The following is a 19908-nucleotide window of genomic DNA, read 5'->3' on the forward strand; positions in this document are numbered from 1 at the left end:
TTTTGTCTATACAAAATGGTTTATTTCCCAAATATGGAAGGGGGGGGAAAGCAAATTTTGGCATCTTGTTTTGTTACTGCACACCATTCAATGTGGATTGGCCTGACTGCAAGGGCACAAGTAGCAAATTGTCCACTTTCTTCCGGCTGCTTTTTTTACACAGGTAGAGGAAAGCGGATCTGTTTTCATTCGCTCAATCCTGTAACTCCATTAGTATCAGCCTACACCTGTGTAAGAAATGCAGCTGAAGGAAAGCAGACAATATATAACATGTGCCCTTGCTCTAAAGCAATGGTCCCCAACTAGGGTTGCCACCTTTTATAAAAAAATTTACCGGCTGCTGGGGGCGGGGCCTCAAAGGGGCAGGACGTGACGTCAAAAGGGGCGGTACGTGATGTCAAAAGGGGTGGGGCTATGCCACGGACGCCAGAAGAGGCAAAAAAAAGGTAAGTTGCAGGGGATTGGGGGGCGATTGGGGGCAGGCCGAGGGGTCCTTTTGATCGTATTACAAATTTACCGGCAGTTACATTGCAGGGAAATTTGTAATAACGGCCCCGGCCTTGGCAGGTATTTTACCGGCAACCCTATCCCCAACCAGTAGCTTGTGAGCAACAGGAGCTTATTTTTGAATTCTGGGCTTGGAGGCAAGTTTTGGTTGTGAGCCTCAATGTAGGTTGAAAATCCATATAGGGGCTACCAAATGGCCAATCACAGCACTTATGTGGCACCCCAAGAACATTCTTCCTGCTTGTGTTGCTCCCCAACTCCATTTACTTCTGAAAGGTTGGGGATCCCTGCTCTAAAGGAAAATGCCATTATCCTTGACTGTCTCAAAAATGTATGGGCTGCACTTTCCTGAACTTCTGTTCTGTCAGAATAGTGAGAGCAAGGTAATATTCCTTCCACAATAGTGAGCCACATTACACTACTATCTGAATGATTCATACACCACACCCCAGCCTATTATTGTCCAGCTATAAACCCAAATTGGTGAGTAATCTGGTTGCTCTGTTGTCAATTTGGATGAAAGATCTTATGCTAACACACCCCTACAGTTCTTAGCTCCTTTAACAAGTCTGGATTGTAATGTTCTTGCACAGGGATTCCCATTGTACTATCTATTACCTTTACACTATTTTAGTTCAGACTCTGTAATCTTTCTTTGTTCATATCTGCCTTTGACTAAACACCCAGGAATGCAAAAACATATACAATCACTTTGTTATGATAAGAAGCTTTTTTTTGTGTGCCGTAATGTGCAGAAGAGTATAGAACTGCCTACATTCATCTCCCATTGTTTTGCCTATCTCCTTTACTTTTGTCTTGCTTTCTTAAATATCGTCTGCCCATTTCAGCATTTGTTTAGCCTCTCCTCCCTCCCTCTATGGTGGGATGAACTATTGGTATGGAATGCCTTCCCCTCCCTATTGTGCACAGTGCAAGAGAGTGTAAGTGAGTCACACACAGAATCAGAGTTCAGCCTTCTTACTAGCCCTCGACTCTCCCCCAGTCTCTCACACACACTCACTTATTCTGACTTTTCTTTGCAGAAAGAAATCTTTTCCTCATCTCATGGCCATCAAATCTTAGTTCTATACTGTTGCTTTAACTGGAGGGGGGTTTTCAGGAGTTCTGTACTTTTGGATTACATGGGAAGTTAGTGGTGCTTGTGTTCTCTGTGCCGGGATGGAACACATGCCTGCAGTATTGGTGTTACTGGCAATACTTGGAGCTGCCTTTGGAGAATACGGTGAGTGCAATTCTATTACCTCCCCCTATAATGAGTCCATAGGAAGGCACCTGCTTTACCTTTCTACTGATGAAAAAACAGGACACCTTTTTTTTCTTTTCTTATACACACAAACACAAGAGACCTCTCTGTCTACTGATTCAAATATATGAACACATCTATCTTCTCTGCACTTCTAATACACAGACATCCTTGCACTTGCCTTGCTACTCCTCAAATACACAGGTGTCCTGAACCTATCTCTTCTAATACACAGTCAAAAGGCCACCTTTTCTAAAAAAAAAACTAAAACAACTCGATTTTCCTGTTTTTCTAGTGGACAGTCTTCATGGATAAATACGCCCTAATACAATGATACCAGGAGGAAACTAATTTAGTTTCTTTACTATATATAAATCTATAAAGTTTTAAAAAAAAAATCTATAAATATATACATTTTCTTTAATATATACGTTTTTCCTGCTGAAGCTACAAGAATATGATAACCTTAATACACTGACCACAGGACATGCACTTTTCACATTCTCTGCATATATGGACTTCAACACATCAAGACTCATCTCTCACCTCCTCTTAACCACAGACATCAGGGTACCTGCCTCTCACCTACTCCTCGTACAAACACATGAGGGTACTGACCTCTTACCTTATATAGTGTACAGATATCAAAATGTCTTTCTATAGGTTCCCTTATTACACAGATGACAAGGTACATTTTGGTCTCTGTATCCTACTCCTATTACAGATGGATCAGGTATCCTCTCTGTATGTCTGAATGTGTTAGATCACAGCAGGGTATACAAATGTCTTACTCTTTAAATGAAAACATCAAGACGCCTATCTCATCCCTCCTCCTCACCTATTTGTTCTTCTAAGAGATAATACTCCCTTATATACAGTTGTTTTCTACTTAAGGGTATTGGCAGACTGGGAGATTAGTCGCCCAGAGCTAAATCTCCCCTACTTCGCGCAACTAATCTCCCCAAATGCCTTTCCATCAACAGGAATACGAAGTACCGGCGGGATGGCATACATTTCCGAAGTTGCCTCACGAGGAAAATTCTAGCAACTTCCCGTCATCCCGTTGGCGATTTGTATTCATGCAGACGGGAAGGCATTTTGGGGAGATTAGTTGCCCCGAAGTAGGGGAGATTTGCCGCTGGGCGACTGCCACTACCCTTATAGTTTTCCAAAAATCGAAAGACATTTGGAATCAGATTCCTCTGTTCCAGAAATCTGCTTGTGTCATCAGCTTTATACACAGATGGCATACCCAGTTCTCCCATTATCTTGCAGGCGGGAAGGCATTTTTGGGAGATTAGTTGCCTGAAGTAGGGGAGATTTGTCGATGGGCGACTAATCTCCCCATCTGTCACTAACCTTAAAGTTTTCCAAAAATCTAGACTCCTCTGTTCCAGAAATCTGCTTTTGTCAACAGCTTTATACACAGATGGCATACCCACTTCTCCCATGTATACTGTATACACTAGAGCCTGTAGTTTACATTTTCTAGGGAATGGCATGAAAATGGCATAAATTCCAGGAAAACATAATGTCTGGGGAAAAAAAGATACTGTATACAATAGAGCCCATAGTTTACATTTTCTTGGGGATGGCATGAAAATGGCATAAATTCCAGGAGAGCATATAATATCTGGGGGGAAAAAGACACTGTATTCCTCTATGTTGACCACAAAAAATTGCCACAATTTCGTAAAAATGAAAAAAAATTAAAAATGTTTTTGAATTTCGTTACAACGTTTAATGAAGGAAGTGCCGGGTTTTCAGTACCAGTTCTTGGGATACATTGGGCTCAACAAATCATGTAATATATTCCCTTTTCCTTCCCTCTAAACTTTTAGCTCATTGCTCACATCAAAATGTCACGTTACCCATCTTTCTCTGTTTAGGGTGACATTATAATAATGATTCCAGTTGTAATTCTTGGTCATTGCTATTTTGGTATTTGCTACTGTATCTGCTGATAAATAAGACTTTTAATGAACTAAAATGTGTCAAACGGATGCCCTACACAAGCACGTGATGTGGAAGGAGTTGGAGGTTTGCTGGGTCACTTCCACATTTAATTCTTAAAGGGATACTGTCATGGGAAAAAAACATTTTTTTAAAATAAATCAGTTAATAGTGCTGCTCCAGCAGAATTCTGCACTGAAATCCATTTCTCAAAAGAGCAAACTGATTTTTTTATATTCAATTTTGAAATCTGACATGGGGCTAGACATATTGGCAATTTCCCAGCTGCCCCAAGTCATGTGACTTGTGCTCTGATAAACTTCAGTCACTCTTTACTGCTGTACTGCAAGTTGGAGTGATATCACCCCCTCCCTTTTTCCCCCTAGCAGCTAAACAAAAGAACAATAGGAAGGTAACCAGATAGCAGCTCCCTAACACAAGATAACAGCTGCCTGGTAGATCTAAGAACGACACTCAATAGTAAAACCCATGTCCCACTGAGACACATTCAGTTACATTGAGAAGGAAAAACAGCAGCCTGCCAGAAAGCATTTCTCTCCTAAAGTGCAGGCACAAGTCACATGACATGGGGCAGATGGGAAATTGACAAAATGTCTAGCCCCATGTCAGATTTCAAAATTGAATATAAAAAAATCTGTTTGCTCTTTTGAGAAATGGATTTCAGTGCAGAATTCTGCTGGAGCAGCGCTATTAACTGATGTGTTTTTTAAAAAAAACATGTTTTACGATGACTTTAACTAAAAGTCACAACTTGTTTTCATAAATGCTTTGTGTTTTGTAAACAAAGTCTTCTTTGTAATACGTTTACATTACCTATGCAGTATTAAGAGGATTTTTGCTCTTTTTGAATCGTTCACAAGTTTAGGGTTTAGCAGGTTTTACATGCCCACTGACAAAGTAAAATTGAAAAGGTAATTTGTGGAGCACAGGAGTACATTTACTAGGAGAATTTAGGAGAGGAGGTAAAAGTATGTTAGTGGGGGGAATAGTAAAGGTAAAGTTAAGTTAGAATAGTGTGTTCTTAGGACAAAATCACACATCAGAATGTCACGTTTCCTATCTTTCTCTGTTTAGGGTGACATTATATTATGATTAAAGTTGTGATTCTTCATGGCCATTTTGGTTCCTTGATACTGTATCTGCTTTGATAAATAAGACTGTTACCAGCTTACATTGTTTACAAAGTGTCCAACGGGTGCACTACACAAGCAAGTTTTTGTGGAGGAAGGAGTAGGAAGATTGCTGGGTCGCTTCCACATTCAATTTATAACTAAAATTAACATTTTGCTTTGAGTTGGTTCTCAGAAATGCTTCATAAGTGTTTTGTAAACAAAGTCTTCTCTGTAATTGATTAAGTATGCAATTTAAAGGGGAAGTAAAGTCTAAAATAGAATAAGGCTAGAAATGCTGTATTTTGTATGCTAAATATAAACATGAACTTACTGCACCACAAGCCTAATCAAACAAATAATTTATGCTTTCAAAGTTGGCCACAGGGGGTCACCATCTTGTAACTTTGTTAAAGGGGTTGTTCACCTTCAAACAACTAGTTGGTTTCAGATAGATCACCAGAAATAACGACTTTTTCCAATGACTTTCCATTTTCTATGTGTGACGGTTTTTCTAATATTGAAGTGTAAAGTGTCATTTCTCTCCTTCTGAAGCAGCTCTGGGAGGGGGGGTCGCCGATCCTGTAAACTGTTCTAAATGGATACCTTTAGTTGATACATTTCTTATCTTTGTCCCTGCTGAGCAGAATCTCTGGGTTTCATTACAAGCAGCTGTTAGACTTGATACAATAGTTGCTAATACTCCAGAGATGCTGCTGAGAAATGGATCAACTCAATGTTGCAAAATTGTAACAGTTTAGAGTCTGCACCTGAATTACTGAGCTGCCAGACTCAAACACCACAGACACAAATATTCAAATTTAAACTTAGATTTTGGGAAAAAACATAAAAAATAAATAATGGAAAGTATTTGAATTTAGTCTTTATTTCTGGGGAACAATCTAAAAACAACTGAATTGAAAAAAGTGTTTGGAAGGTGAACAACCCCTTTAAACATCTTTGCAAGACCAAGACTGTGCACATGCTCAGTGTGGTCTGGGCTGCTTAGGGATCGTCATAAATTATCAAAACAGCACAAGTCAAATAATATCTTCCAGAAGCCGATACAGCAAAACTGATTAATAATCAGAATATACAGACTGCACTGGGTCCTGTGTTGTCATGTAATCTAATGTGGATTTTATAGTTTTTGTATTGTTTAATACAAACTTTCTCCAACTCCACAGAACCAGTGACTGCAGCAAAATAATCCTCCAAATAGAATCTCAGTTTATCTGATTAAATCTGGCTCCATGATCTTTATCCCTGCAGCTGGAGTTGGAAGCAGTAAAGGGGATGTAAAGGCAAAAATAAAATCCAATACAAATCACTACACAGTCGCCGACTGCTCTACAGGGTAACAAACAAAGCTGCTTGAGTTCTGGAAAGTAAGGCGGGGGCTCCCCCTGCTGTTCATAAGTATGATTGTTTACCTGCCCAGCAGTTAGGGACCGTCTGACAATTCCTATCCACAGCAGTAAATGAACGGAGAATTTCACTGCATACAGACAGGTTTTTATAAAAAAACAGTACACATTTTATAATTAAAGTATATTGGACATAGGTTTCTTTTTCATTAAAGAAGGTAAAATGTGATTTTATTTTTTTGCCTTTAAATGCCCTTTAAAGAGGTATTTTGCTCTTTTAGATCCTCATAACATTCTATAACAAGTTTCGTTAAAGTGGAGCACATGAGTAACTTTACTTGAGGAGTTTCTACAATCAGTAACAATGGGGGGGGGCACTGTAATATGTAGGAGAGGAGGTAAAGCTAGTTCAGCAGAGCACAGTGTGCTATAAGGAAAACATCACAATGCCCAGGTACAAGCCAGCAGTAGTTTTAAACTTGAGCTTTCAGCATCCTTTGCTAAATAGTCCTGGGATGTTGAATTGTATTGCTCATTGTGACATATGCTCTAATCTATTATGTTTTCTGTTATATTCACCCTCCCCTGTGGGTGAAACTTTGAAAGGTTGAACTTGATCGATTAGTGTCTTTTTACCCCAAATGACAATGTTACAATGTAATTGTATAACCATTGGTTGATGTGTGGGGTCCGCAAATGAGCATTGTGAACAATTTCTTTTTTTGATCAGATAGTTACAAGAGACCAAAACATATATATATGAATCAGCCAATGAACTAATATAATCGTCATAATCATGTGGGTGGAGTCATCACCAGCCAACCCCGGAACAAGGTTCTACATATCTACTGTCTGTTCAGTGAGATCAGTGTACATTTATAATTTAAATTCAAACAGGCTGATCTGTCCACGGGGAATTGGAGGTTTGTTCAAAATTTTAACGCATTTGTGCCGCCAGTTTAATGGTTCAATGGCATTATTTTGACTGGGTGGGCCAGAGGCTCATAGGCCTCTATGAAACATTAGGTAGATGCCCCCCTTTTTTGATTGTTCTCAAACACAGAAGCTTAAATATAGAGGAAGCAATAAACAATGTGACTGCATGGCACCTCTAAAGAAAAACAATCACAAAAAAACCTATACTTTCGAGACATTTATCCCTGTGAAGTACAATGTTTCTTGGATGAGAAATTAATAATAAATTCCTCCTCCTTTTAGATGTAAGCAAGCTGTGTTTAATAGCTTTTTGACTAGAGCAGTTCCTGTTTATTCCCAGGGGAGCAGGAATTCTGGAAATATTTGATTATTTGTTAACTTTGCTGCAGAACTATAGTTAACTTGATTGGGTTAATATTACACTGGTTCTATCTCTATTTCTACACTGGTTCTATCTCAGCAAAAACGTCTGTGATTTGATTTCTGAACAAATATGTATAAAATGTCTATGTTATATAAAATAAATTGTGATGGTACTCCTGTACCGGGCCTGGGCCTAAAGGGGACTGTGCTGCACCAAAGCCGTGCCGCCTCTTCCGAAGTCCCGAACTGCCGAAGTCCCGAAGCCGTGAAAGGAGCCAAAGATGAAATCCCAAAGCAGCGAAAAGACCTGAAGTCACGAAAAGAGTCGAATTTTAAGTTCCGAAGCCATGAAAAGACCCAAAGCCACGAAAAGAGCCGAACTTAAAATCCAGAAGCCGCGAAAAGACCCAAAGTCACGAAAAGAGCTGAACTTGAAGCCGTGAAAAGACACAAAGTCACGAAAGTCCTGAAGCCACAAGTTAAGTTCTACTGAACACCAATGTGTGTTGTTTTCTTTTTTTAAACCACTAGCCACCAATGTATTATTTTAATACTCTCCAAGAGAGTTGTCGTTAAACAAGAACAGGCAAAACCGCAGGTTAAAGGAAAACTATACCCCCAAAATGAACACTTAAGCAACAGATAGTTCATATCATATTAAGTGACATATTAAAGAATCTTACCAAACTGGAATATATATTTAAGTAAATATTGCCCTTTTACATCTCTTGCCTTGAGCCACCATTTCGTGATGGTCTCTGTGCTGTCTCAGAGATCACCTGACCAGAAATACTACAACTCTAACTGTAACAGGAAGAAGTGTGGAAGCAAAAGACACAACTCTGTCTGTTAATTGGCTCATGTGACCTAACATGTAGGGTTTGTTGGTATGTTTGTGAGTACAGTGAATCCTACGATCTCAAGGGGCGGCCCTTATTTTTTAAAATGGCAATTTTCTATTTATGATTACCCAATGGCACATACTACTAGAAAAGTATATTATTATGAAAATGGTTTATTTACATGAAGCAGGGTTTTACACATGAGCTGTTTTATGCAATATCTTTTTATAGAGACCTACATTGTTTGGGGGGTATAGTTTTCCTTTAACTGCTCAAACTTCTGTGTTTATTGTCAGCACTACAAGATAAGATTAAGTTTAACTGTTCAAACACAGCAGTTTGAGCAGTTAACCTGCAGTTTTGCCTGTTCTTGTTTAACTACAACTCTCTTGGATATTATTGCTGCACCCACGGCGGAGATGCTAACAAGAATTCGGCTACAGAAACGTTCTGCCTTTAAAGGTTACAGTCATACCCAATTATACATTGGAATTATTTTAATACTCAATAGGCCCCTGCCACCAATGTTTTTTTAAAAAAAAATATTCTCTGAGGCCCCAATGCTTTTTTTTAACTTGTGTGGGGGGCCCTGGCTCCAACATTTTTTTTAACTTATGGGGGGGCCCTGACCACCAATGATTTTTAAAAAAACTTTTATGGGGGGCCCTGTTACCAATGTTTTTTTTATTAACTTATAAGGGGGCCCTGACCATCAATGGCTTTTTATAACTTTTGTGTGGCAGGGGTTTACCATTTGCAGCGCTGATATCTGTGTACTCTTTCAACTGTGGTGTGGGTGAGCGGGATCTGGGGTGGGGCTTACAGGCTGGGGTGGGCGGAGCCCAGGGCCCCCCAAAAATGTTATTGTACATGGGCCCCCGTGATTTCTAATGGCAGCCTTGTGCAGGGTCGGACTGGGGGGCCTGGGGCCCACCGGGACTGCTGTCCAGGGCCCCCCAGCCCCTGCCTCCCCTTGCTGCTGCACCAGCGCCGGCTCCCCTTTGGCGTTGTCCCATGCCGGCGCGCATGCGCAGACGGCACCCGTGCCGACGAGAATGCGCAGACAGCGCATCGCGCCGGCTACGTTTTTTTTTTTTTTAACTATTACGATTGGGGGTCTGGCCCGGCGGGGCCCCTTGAAGGTCGGGGCCCACCGGGTATTTTCCCGGTGTCCCGCCGGGCCAGTCCGACACTGGCCTTGTGTACCACCCACCTTGACCTTAATTATTCATATCATTTTTTTAAGAGGGTCTCATTGCAACCTGCTCTTAATTTGCAAATCTGAATTAACCGCATAAACAGGGGGCAGGTGGAGAGAAGTTTACTTGCCTCCCTACTTCTACCCCTTACCAATACAATGCTGACAAATGCAATTAGAGTTGTATTTCTAGGGGAAGTGGCAGGTTTCATAGTGCAGAGACCTGTGAAAATTTGTAACCAGTAGAACACAATATGTAAAGTGCAAATAAATGGCCTTTATTTGCACTTTACACACCATGTTTTGTAATGTAAATGATCCCTCGTGTATCCTAATTTTAATTGAGAGTGTGAGAAAGACCAGTTTCTACAACAACGCTCTAAATTAGAAGACTGAAACTCACATTAATAGCCTACCGGTGGACGGGTCTAAAAATATACACATGTATCAGCCATAGCTAATGCTAAAGATCCTCCTTCTAACCGGAATGTGCAGGAGAGGAGGGCTCTGACATCATTCGTCAATGGTGAAAGCATCACCATTCTGCTAGTGGATAAAGAAAAATGCACAGTAGTGCTAAACACGTACGACTGTTCTTCAATGTAGCCACACTATTCAGTGATTCGTCATACTAGTGGTTGCAAGCAAAAAGGTATAAACTGCTTGCAACAGCTTAAAAAGAATAATGTCACCTGTGCAGCTTTTTATGGACAAGATGGTTGTAGGTTATGATGATACATCATTTTCACACGTATACTATAGGAGTAATTGAGAAAATCACTGAAAAGTATAACCCCCTCGGCAAAAAAACAAATCTCAACCTAGAACAAGTTCTTTTACTGGACTGTATGTTTTAACACAACATTATGATGAAAACATGGCTTCAAGGGTTCACTGTTGTTATATTCTACATGCAAGGGACTAATACAGAATCATTGATTAAGATATGTCGATGACACTTGCGTTAAAATTCGGAAACATGAGGGTCCAGCCTTCACCGACCACATAAACTCAGTGGACAAGAACACAAAGTTTAGCAATGATGATGTGAAAATCAACAAACTGTCATTTTTGAACTGTGAAATCTACACCAAAGAGCAGAATTCTGAATATTGAAGTGTGCATGAAACCCACCCATACTCAGTGTCGGACTGGCCCACCAGGATACCAGGAAAACTCCTGGTGGGCCCAGGTGTCAGTGGACCTCTTGTTTCAAAACATTTGGCCTATTTCATGGTCATTCCCTATTTCTTTATGCTTAATAATGGGAGAATATTGTAAGTAGATATAAAAGACTAGAAGAATAAAGAGGTTGAGTTAGTAGAGGAGGAATAATAGTTTGGAAAGGTCCACTGTCTAAGGTTCTCTGGTGGGCTCATGGTTTTAGGTTTTCTGGTGGGCCCAAGGTCTAAGAGTTTCTGGTGGGCTCCTGACATCCCAGTCCGACACTGCTCATACTGATCAGTATTTGGTGTTGCTGTTATTCCTATCAAAGGTATACTTGGGGTTATCAGAATCTACACTACTGGGTTGAAACTATAAATGCCTTAACTAAGCGCAAGAAATACAAAGGTCTCAAAGGAGTTTTGAAAACTGTGCCTTTGACCGTGCTCTTGTCAAAACAGCATCTAGGAAAAGCACAAATGCCCGTCCAATACACAAAAGGGAGGCAAAGAGAATTTTCAACAAACTTTACATTTAAACAACATACTAAGGCAGAAACTGACACACACATGACCCAAGGGCTAAGCACAAACAAAGTAATATGGTATATGCTGTCTAGTGTAGTGAACAGATCTATACATTGGGAAAACAAAACAACTTGCTCATTAAGCAAATGGTCCAACATAGGGGGCTAAATCCACAGGACATGAGTCTGCAGTCTATCTACAGCTAAAGGAAAAGAGACACTCTTTTGAGGAGAGCAATATGCATATTGTGGGTGAAGGAGATGGTTTGAAAGACATATGAAGAATGCAATTTATGATAAACTCCAGCAGCCATCCATAATCAGAAGAGGGGACAGTACTGCTTGTCAACTTCATACTATACACATTAACATTTTTACCTAAGCTGTACAGATAAATACAAACTGAGTAAGGTCATTGGTATGTTTTGTTTTTGGCCTGACAGCAATTCATGATATTTAACCAGAGGCTTATTACCCAGATATTAGGGGGCCACATGCTGAAATTATTAACTTCAGTTATAAAGTTGGAAACATACAGTATAGGGCTAGAAAAAGTCTTTTGCACTCCCTTCCACCCCAATTAACATACAGTTTGCAATTTAGAGTGCACTGTACCTCCCAACATGCCCCGAATCCACTCTGGCAATATCCAGTTTCTCATAGCCACCTTTGGATAATCCCCAACCATTTGAGGGTCCATGAATTGGGGCTGCCCTGCCTAAATAGGGGCAATGTTAGTGAATTAATATGTTGTAACACAAATGTAGCAGTGTTGAGAGAAAACAGTGTTTTGGGGAAGCAAGTTTTATCACTATATGTTCTCCAAAACTGAAAGCAGATCCTGGACTGCCATGTACACATCGCTATAAGATATCATAAGGTTACTAATTCTAAATGACAGCTTTTCCAGCTCAGCCAGTTAAGCTGATACTTTTTGTGGTTATGTGGGGAAATACATTCCCTGGTACATATATCATCACATCTGCTTTTGTCTAGACTGGTAAGGTGCTAATAGATTTGAGGAAAGTCAAATGTAATTCCAATATTTGATCTGTGTCCATAGTGTTCAAAGTTTAACATCTGGAGAGGTGAAATTATTTAAAGGTTAATTTTTAGATTCTGTTCAATATTGTGGTTTGGAGCACTCTGAGTAATATTAGCATGATTTATTCAGGAGCAGATCTTGCCAAACAAAAATATTTATTTTTTTACAGTGCAATGAGCAGAAAGCTTGGCAGTGGTGTTGTAGCAGTTTGGTCTACACAGGCTTTCTAAAGAGTGCCTTATAAATGAGTACTTTATAGAGATATAAATAGCTGGCTGACAGATTGTGTAAAAAAAGAGTAAGTCTTAATGATATGTTTAGACCAGAGCTATAAGTGGTATGCCACAGGGTTCTGTTTATTGGCTAACATTATTAAATCTATTTTTGAATGGCTTGCAAGTTGGTATTGAAGTGAGTGTAATGTATATGTGTCTTACAGAGACTCAGTACTGTATAAAGCAATGGACAGGGGCAGACCCTATGATTGCCAGGGGGCATGAGTGTAAGGGGGGGTCCAGTGAGTAGTTTCAATAGATCTTGGTAGAATTGGTCAACTTACCAATATTTAGGGGCCCTTAATTGAATTTGCTGTGGGGCCCAGTAACACCTAGTTATGCGGCCTTACGGAGGGGGGCGAGGCCCGGCTGCGCATCACGCACCAGGGCCTGCCCCCCTCTAGGATCGCTACTGGGTTTATCCCCTAGTTATTTACCCTTTAGAGTAAATCAGTTGAAAATTAAAGGGATTCTGTCATGATTTTTATGGTGTAGTTTTTATTCCTAACCCAACATGTGTATTTTTTTTAGTTGTAATATTGGTGTGTTGGCAGTAGTGATGTGCAGGTCGTGTAAAACCCGAACCCGCCCTCCCTCCGCCCGCACCCACCCGAGCCTGCCTGGCAGCTTGATCACCACAAGGGTGCTAACCCCCGACATCTCTCCTTGTTGGGGTCAAAAACTGCTCGCTAAAATAATCTGCCACTATTTTTCGCTCCTACAACGGCTATAACATAATCTCCTACCAGGACCCAGGAAAAGGGACATAGCTGCCTGGGTGAATCAAAGGACCTCTTAGGTGTCCAAATACAGGGGAAACAGGGGAGTAAAACATACCTAAACTTCAGGGTTCTCTATATAACAAAATAGATCACACAATCCTTGAAATGACTCAAGACTCAGATTTTTTCATGTAATGGAATGAATATTCTGTATGCTAGATGTTCTTGTTTGTATCATGATGATGATTCGCATGATTTCGGCCGAGGTGAAATGGTGCTCTGCACATCCACATTTGCTGCATGCACACTTACTTTTCCCCAATTAACTGGCACCTGAGTTGGAAGGTGATTGCTCTATTGTTTAGCTATTGGTCCTTTTCTCTGTCCATCTTAGATTCCCTTCTCCCAATGGCCCCTTTTGCCTTAAATAGTGGCTTCCCCTTCCCCTCCTTGGCCTAGCTGGCTTCTGTTTGTTCGGTTCCTGCTAAAGCTTTATTCATGATTGCTACTCTGGTTTTGACTCCTGCCTGCCTTTTGATTCCAATCCTGTCCATGTTTGATACTCTGGTTTTGACTCCTGTCTGCCTTCTGACTCGGATCCCGCATAAGCTTTGTCCGTATTGGCCTCCGACTCTTATCCGTGCTGCCTGTCCCAAACTTTGCCTGGCCATTGACTTTGATTCTGCCTTCTCCTTATCTGTACTGTGAGTATCCCAGACGTGTTCAGATTCCCTGTTGATTCTACAGCAGAAAGTCCAACGCCTCAAAAGGGCGTCGGTGAAGACCAGGGTCATCAGGGGTGACTTTGTTCACTGAAAAGTGCTTCCTAGCAGTCTCCTTGGGTTCCTTGTTAACTAGCATTACAATAAGAAAATTAAATCTATTTATGAATATCACATTTACATATTGAAAGTGTCAGAGGAACTCGATTGGCAACTAAGGAAAAAGGAACTAAATTGGCAATTACAGAGTTTACATCTTTATGGGAAGCAGTATTGAGCAAATTTTTTACATTTTCTTCATAGTAAATGATAATGTGTCATACTCATCACAAACAAGAAATAAAACATAGCACATTGTAGAAGAGTGCTGAGTATCTCAGCCTGCAATGGCATATTCTTCTAGCATGCCAACCAAGTGAGGGACACGTTTGTTCCCTTATTCATAGACAATTGGACAGTGATGACTTGGGAGTGAGTCAATGGCTTTCACTAACTGCCAGGAAAAGAACATAGAGCCAAAGAAGTCAGACTCCATTCAGTCTGATAGGAGCCAGCAAGCCAAAACCAGGGATTATTAGTTCAGAAGTCCAGTCCTAACAGAGTAAAGCTATTCAAGGACACTGACCTATGGTTGCTGCATCTCTGACCTGACCTATTAGTGGGAATTTCTGTAATGGTGGACAACTTCTTATATAATGTCCTTCAATCAGGAAATAGTATACAATGTTGAGAGAAATATATGTGTTGTAAAAATTCTATATATTTTCATACATTTCTACAAAACTTTATTTGAAATTTGTAATTTGGAAAACTGTTATCTACACTGAGGGATATAAAAATGCACTAGATCTGCCCACATGTTGTACAAGTGACAGAGTCTTCTTTTCTGATTTAAGGGCAGGGACACAAGGTCTTCTTCTGGGAGACTTATAGACAATAGTGAAAATTGGCTGTGCTTAGACACTACTTGTGTGTTAGCAGAGGGAATTATCAGTATTGTCTATGGCAGGGTATTTTTTTTTGCCATTTTGTAGCTGCAACTGTTATCTAGGTGTGAATTCTGTCTGTTTGTATCCAGTTTTGATCCTTGCCTGACTATTCTGAACTCTGCCAATCCTGACCCTTGCCTGCCTGACTATTCTGAGCTCTACCGATATTGACCCTTACCTGTCTGACTATTCTTTGCAAGCTGTCTGTACTGACCCCAGTCTGATTGATCCTGCTTTAACTCCGCCTGTACCGACCCCAGCCTGCCTGACTACGCTTTTCGTCTATCCCCTGAACCGTGCCTTCCATCCAAAACCTTTGAAATGCACATGCCCCTTTGCTCGTTCAGAACATCTGCTTTGCTCCTCTCAAGTTAAGACCTGGTGGCATCTGAGTCCTAGAGGCGGCTGCTACAGGCGGAAGATTGAGCTGTGACCAGGGAGCTTAGCACTTGTTCTGAATTTAGGGAGCCATATGTGACAGGAAGTTGGATGCCTTATGGCCTGATGCATTTCGGACCACTCCAGTCCTTATTCATAGGCATTATGCAAAAAGCTCACACACTGGAATAAATACAAAATTGATAACATCACATGACAATCACAACCAATGACAAGCTTAGAGCAAATAAAGGATGAAGTTTTAACTATATATATATGCATATGTGTGCAGGGAATTGTGGGGTTTGGAGAATGCAGGCTGAGGACAGCTGGCTATTGATACAAAGTAACAGTAGTAAGCCAGCTCAGCAAAGTAGTCAGACAGATCAGCAGGAGAACAGGGGGCGAGGCTTAGGGAACTGTCAGAAGCCATTAAAAATCATGAAAAGTCTTTATATTTTTAATTGATATGCATTGCAAAGTTGCTTGAAATTATGTTTACTTTTCAAAAAGCTTAAGTTATGTTTTTGTGGAGTTCCCCTTTCACCTTCCCGTGCCTCCTCACATGGCCATGAATGCTGTCACCAGCAGTAATAAGTGGCTTCAATTCATGCTTTATCTCTTTCAGGCACATCATCGACAGGTATCATCAAGCAGTTTTGCACCAAATGTTAATAAGTCTCTTGATCTTGTTTGTCTTGTGGGACATTGGCTTCAGTTCTAAGTGCACAGCTGTTGTTTCCCAGAAAGGAAATTAAAATCAGTCACAACCGGGAAACTGATTCCTCATTGCCAGCAAAATATTCCAAAAAATATACACAATATTATATAGTATTGTCAGGGAAATGAAATACAACATACATACATAGATATAGGTTATATTTAGGTTAGATATAGGTTCTATTTTCCTTCAGCCTTTCTTGATTCTGTGTTCGGAAATAATATGCACGCTATTCAATAACATTAAATATCTTCTGTTTGTTGTCTAGATTATCATTTTATGGAAAATCCCTCAAATATCACATCCTCTCTGGGAAAAGACATAGTTCTCAGGTGCAGTGTGAAAGTACAAGAGATTTTTCCTGATGTGGAATGGTTGCATAATGGAGAGCTTTTAGGATTTGCTGATATTAATCAGATCCAGATGCCACTGGATGAAGAAGAAGAATGGCTCGCCATCAGTGAATTGAGGTTAGTGGTGGAATGTCACTACTATGGCACAAAAACACCTGAGTACAGGAATTAGATGATGTTCTCTACTTCTATATTACTTGACATTTTAATTAGTGTATAAGTAGTTATATAAGTAAAATTTTAAAGCACTCAATAGTAAAGCCTAGCCTCATGTTTTAACAAATAATTAAACATGAACAAATGTCCCATTTAATTTGTTCTGGGCTGTGTGCACAAAAAATGTATTTGTGTGCAGGTTAAAATAAGTACAAAATTATGCATTTTCGCACATGATTCTATATGCATATCATTATTTATTACTGGGGCAGATTGATCAAGTGTCTAATTTCCAATTTGAAAAACTTCGAAATTTGAATTCAGAAAGATCAACTGAAATTAAATCGAAATTTTTGTGTGTTTTACGAATCAAAGTAATCGGGCATTCGATTCATTCGATTCCCAAAAAAACTTACATTTTTCAAAGTCCACCAATTGACTCCAAATAGGTTCTAGGAGGTCCCCTATAGGCTAAAACAGCAATATGGCAGATTTTGGCAGAGACAGTACATGATAAATTTCAAAATTCGAATTTTAGATTTTATTTCAAATTCGAATAGAAATTGGACTATTCCCATTGTCGAAGTACACAAAAATTAGCTCGAAATTCAAATTTTTTAATTAAAATTTTCACTTCGACCTTTGATAAATCTGCCCCATAATGTTGGTGCTTTATTAATATTTGTTAATAAAAAATAGTATATGTGCCTATACATATATATACTGTATTTATATATATATATATATATACAGTATATATATATATATATATATATATATATATATATATATATATAATAGCAGACATTGCGCTTCAGAGGGGGTGATAATAAAATACTTTTACTTTATTCACCTTAAGACCTGTGAGTGCAACTTCTTACAACTGCTATATATATATATATATATATATATATATATATATATATATATATATATATATATATATATATATATATATATATATATATATATATTCCTGTGCCATGTTGGATAAAGGCTTTATTGTTTTAAACAAAACCCCTGGAGTGTGCTACTACATTCTACTACATTTGTTTGCACATATACCTGTATATATATAATTCAATTATTATGTTCTTAACATATTTAGCATGAGAGGAGGGCATACTGTAAGTTAGAGCTGTCCTTTTGGCATATTTGCTTATCCACAAACAAAAAGTTTTTTTTGGTAATTATTGCTTTAAGTCTTATTACTTCTGTATATTTATAACCACTGCGATTGAAATATTTTTAGAACTTTTAAAGAAGTCATTTTGTTAAGTCGATAGTTGCTTCCTGTACCTTCTCCTTAGAAATAATAAATACCATGTCAAGAAGCCAATCATGGACCCACAGATGTAAGAGAAATGTTAATGGATAAGATATAATGGATGTAAACAGATTTTAGGATTCAGGTTGTCAATCACAGGCCATGAAATAGCTCAAACATTCGGGCTGCTCATTTTGTTTTCTGATTTATATTTTGCAGCATTCCCTCCCTGCAGCTTTCAGACTCAGGCCATTATAGGTGCGCAGTCACTGTTGAAGGAGATGAGATTCTATCTGAAGAAGCTTACTTAGAGCTGGAAGGTTTGTACCTACATATTTCATGTGTATGTATTGCATATTTCATGTTTATTTGGCATGTGTCTATCACTTTGCCTCTCTTAATATCTATAGGTTTGCCATTTTTTATTGAAGAACCCCAAGATCTACATACTTATCCAGATGTGCCCTTCAACCTCAGCTGTCATGCCCAGGGTCCCCCAGATCCAGTTTATGTTATATGGCTCCAGAATGGGGCCCCCCTCAATTCTCTCAATGATGCATTAGCATTAATGCCTTCTGTTCTAGAAATGAGAGGTAAGAGACAATATTCTGATTTTCAATTATGCCGCATGATTTCTAAACAGAGGTTCAAGTTTAGTGCAAACTGGTCTTCAACTGTACAGAGTGATGTCAGTGAATTCATAATAAGAATTATATATGTGTATAAATGTATATGTCCTTCTGCTTTGAGAATCTGTACACCGCCCATTTTGGAAAGCAGAGGGGTTTCAAGTCCCAGAATCCATCACAACAGATTCATTTCTGGAAGTTCAGATAGTGTTTATGCACCTTTTTAATATACCCCAATTGATTGAGCTCATGTCAGAAGATGTTTAGTTACCACCAGGTTGAACTCAACACAAATGTAGACATAAAAATATGAAAATTTTAGGGAAAAAAATCTTTTAGATTAACTTTTCCTTGCCGATCCTCGTACAGTCTCTCAGCTGCAGTCAGAAAATCTCCAAAATTATATATGGATCAGCACCTATGGCAACAGAGAAAAAAACAAAAAACATAAAATAGTGCAATATAGTTAAATATTGCGTCAGCACCCTTGTGTCAGGATCTATTTTTAGATGTAGTTCCCCTTTAAACGTTCCTCTCTTAATGGTGAAATGCAAGATTCCTTTACATCCAATCTTTTTCCACCACCATATGGCCGAATTGCCTACGTACAAGAGGGTAATGCGATATAATGCCCGTAGTATTAGCAGATCTCCGTTCCCTTCTAGGTCGGCTCACGTGCTCCAATGTGGAAAATATAAAGCCAGGATAGTGTAATACCATTTATTTAAAAAGGATTTTTAAAAACAAATTTAACACTCACATTTGTTTGAAGTAAATCACACATATAGGGGGTTATTTACTAAACAACGAATGCAAAAATCATGAAAATGTTGTGATTTTTTTTTATAAAATTGGACTTTTAAAAAAAAAAAAAGCACAAATTTTTTGGAATTTATTAAACCCAGAGGATGGAAAAGTCTGAATTTGAAAATCCAGCATCTCAGACCTGTCGAGGTTGCATATAAGTCAATGGGAGAAGTCCCAGTGATTTTTTGATGTGCTCTGGGTTTTTGGCAATACCCCAAAGTTTTTTGAGTTTTCGGTCAAAATTCTGAGTTTTCGGGGTAAAAAAATCCAAATAAATTGTGAAAATTGGATGAAAGTTCCGAAAAGATTGTGAAAATCGGATTTTTCACAATTTTCCGATATTTTTGCCGCAAACAAAATTTTCGGGAAAGTGTATTAATAAATAAGCCGAAAAAACTTGTGCGGATTTGGTCGGAGTTTTTTTTTCCAGAAAATATTTAGATAAATTCAGTCTTTGATTAATGACCCCCTCCTTTTTCTCCTTGAGGGGACCCTGTCAGCATGTAAATTACCCTTGTGGCTTTTCCTGTGATCCTAGCATGACGTCACTTCCTGCCTGACGCGTTCGCCAAATGGCTTCCTCAGTGACAAATG

The 19908-nt window shown here is 39.2% G+C and overlaps 1 protein-coding gene across 1 annotated transcript in view; it reads left to right on the forward strand.

The window, feature by feature from the left end:
• The first annotated feature begins 1430 nt into the window (after positions 1–1430).
• axl.S (AXL receptor tyrosine kinase S homeolog) overlaps positions 1431–19908 on the forward strand; it is a 57628-nt gene continuing 39150 nt past the window's right edge. Inside the window, exons 1-4 of the mRNA XM_018233328.2 lie at positions 1431–1750; positions 16371–16572; positions 18098–18198; positions 18289–18471. Coding sequence (XP_018088817.1) covers positions 1687–1750; positions 16371–16572; positions 18098–18198; positions 18289–18471 — 550 coding nt within the window. The 5' untranslated portion in view covers positions 1431–1686. The remainder of the gene's footprint in view (positions 1751–16370; positions 16573–18097; positions 18199–18288; positions 18472–19908) is intronic.

The sequence above is a fragment of the Xenopus laevis genome, chromosome 8S, assembly GCF_017654675.1.
Source record: "Xenopus laevis strain J_2021 chromosome 8S, Xenopus_laevis_v10.1, whole genome shotgun sequence".
Taxonomy (NCBI): domain Eukaryota; kingdom Metazoa; phylum Chordata; class Amphibia; order Anura; family Pipidae; genus Xenopus; species Xenopus laevis.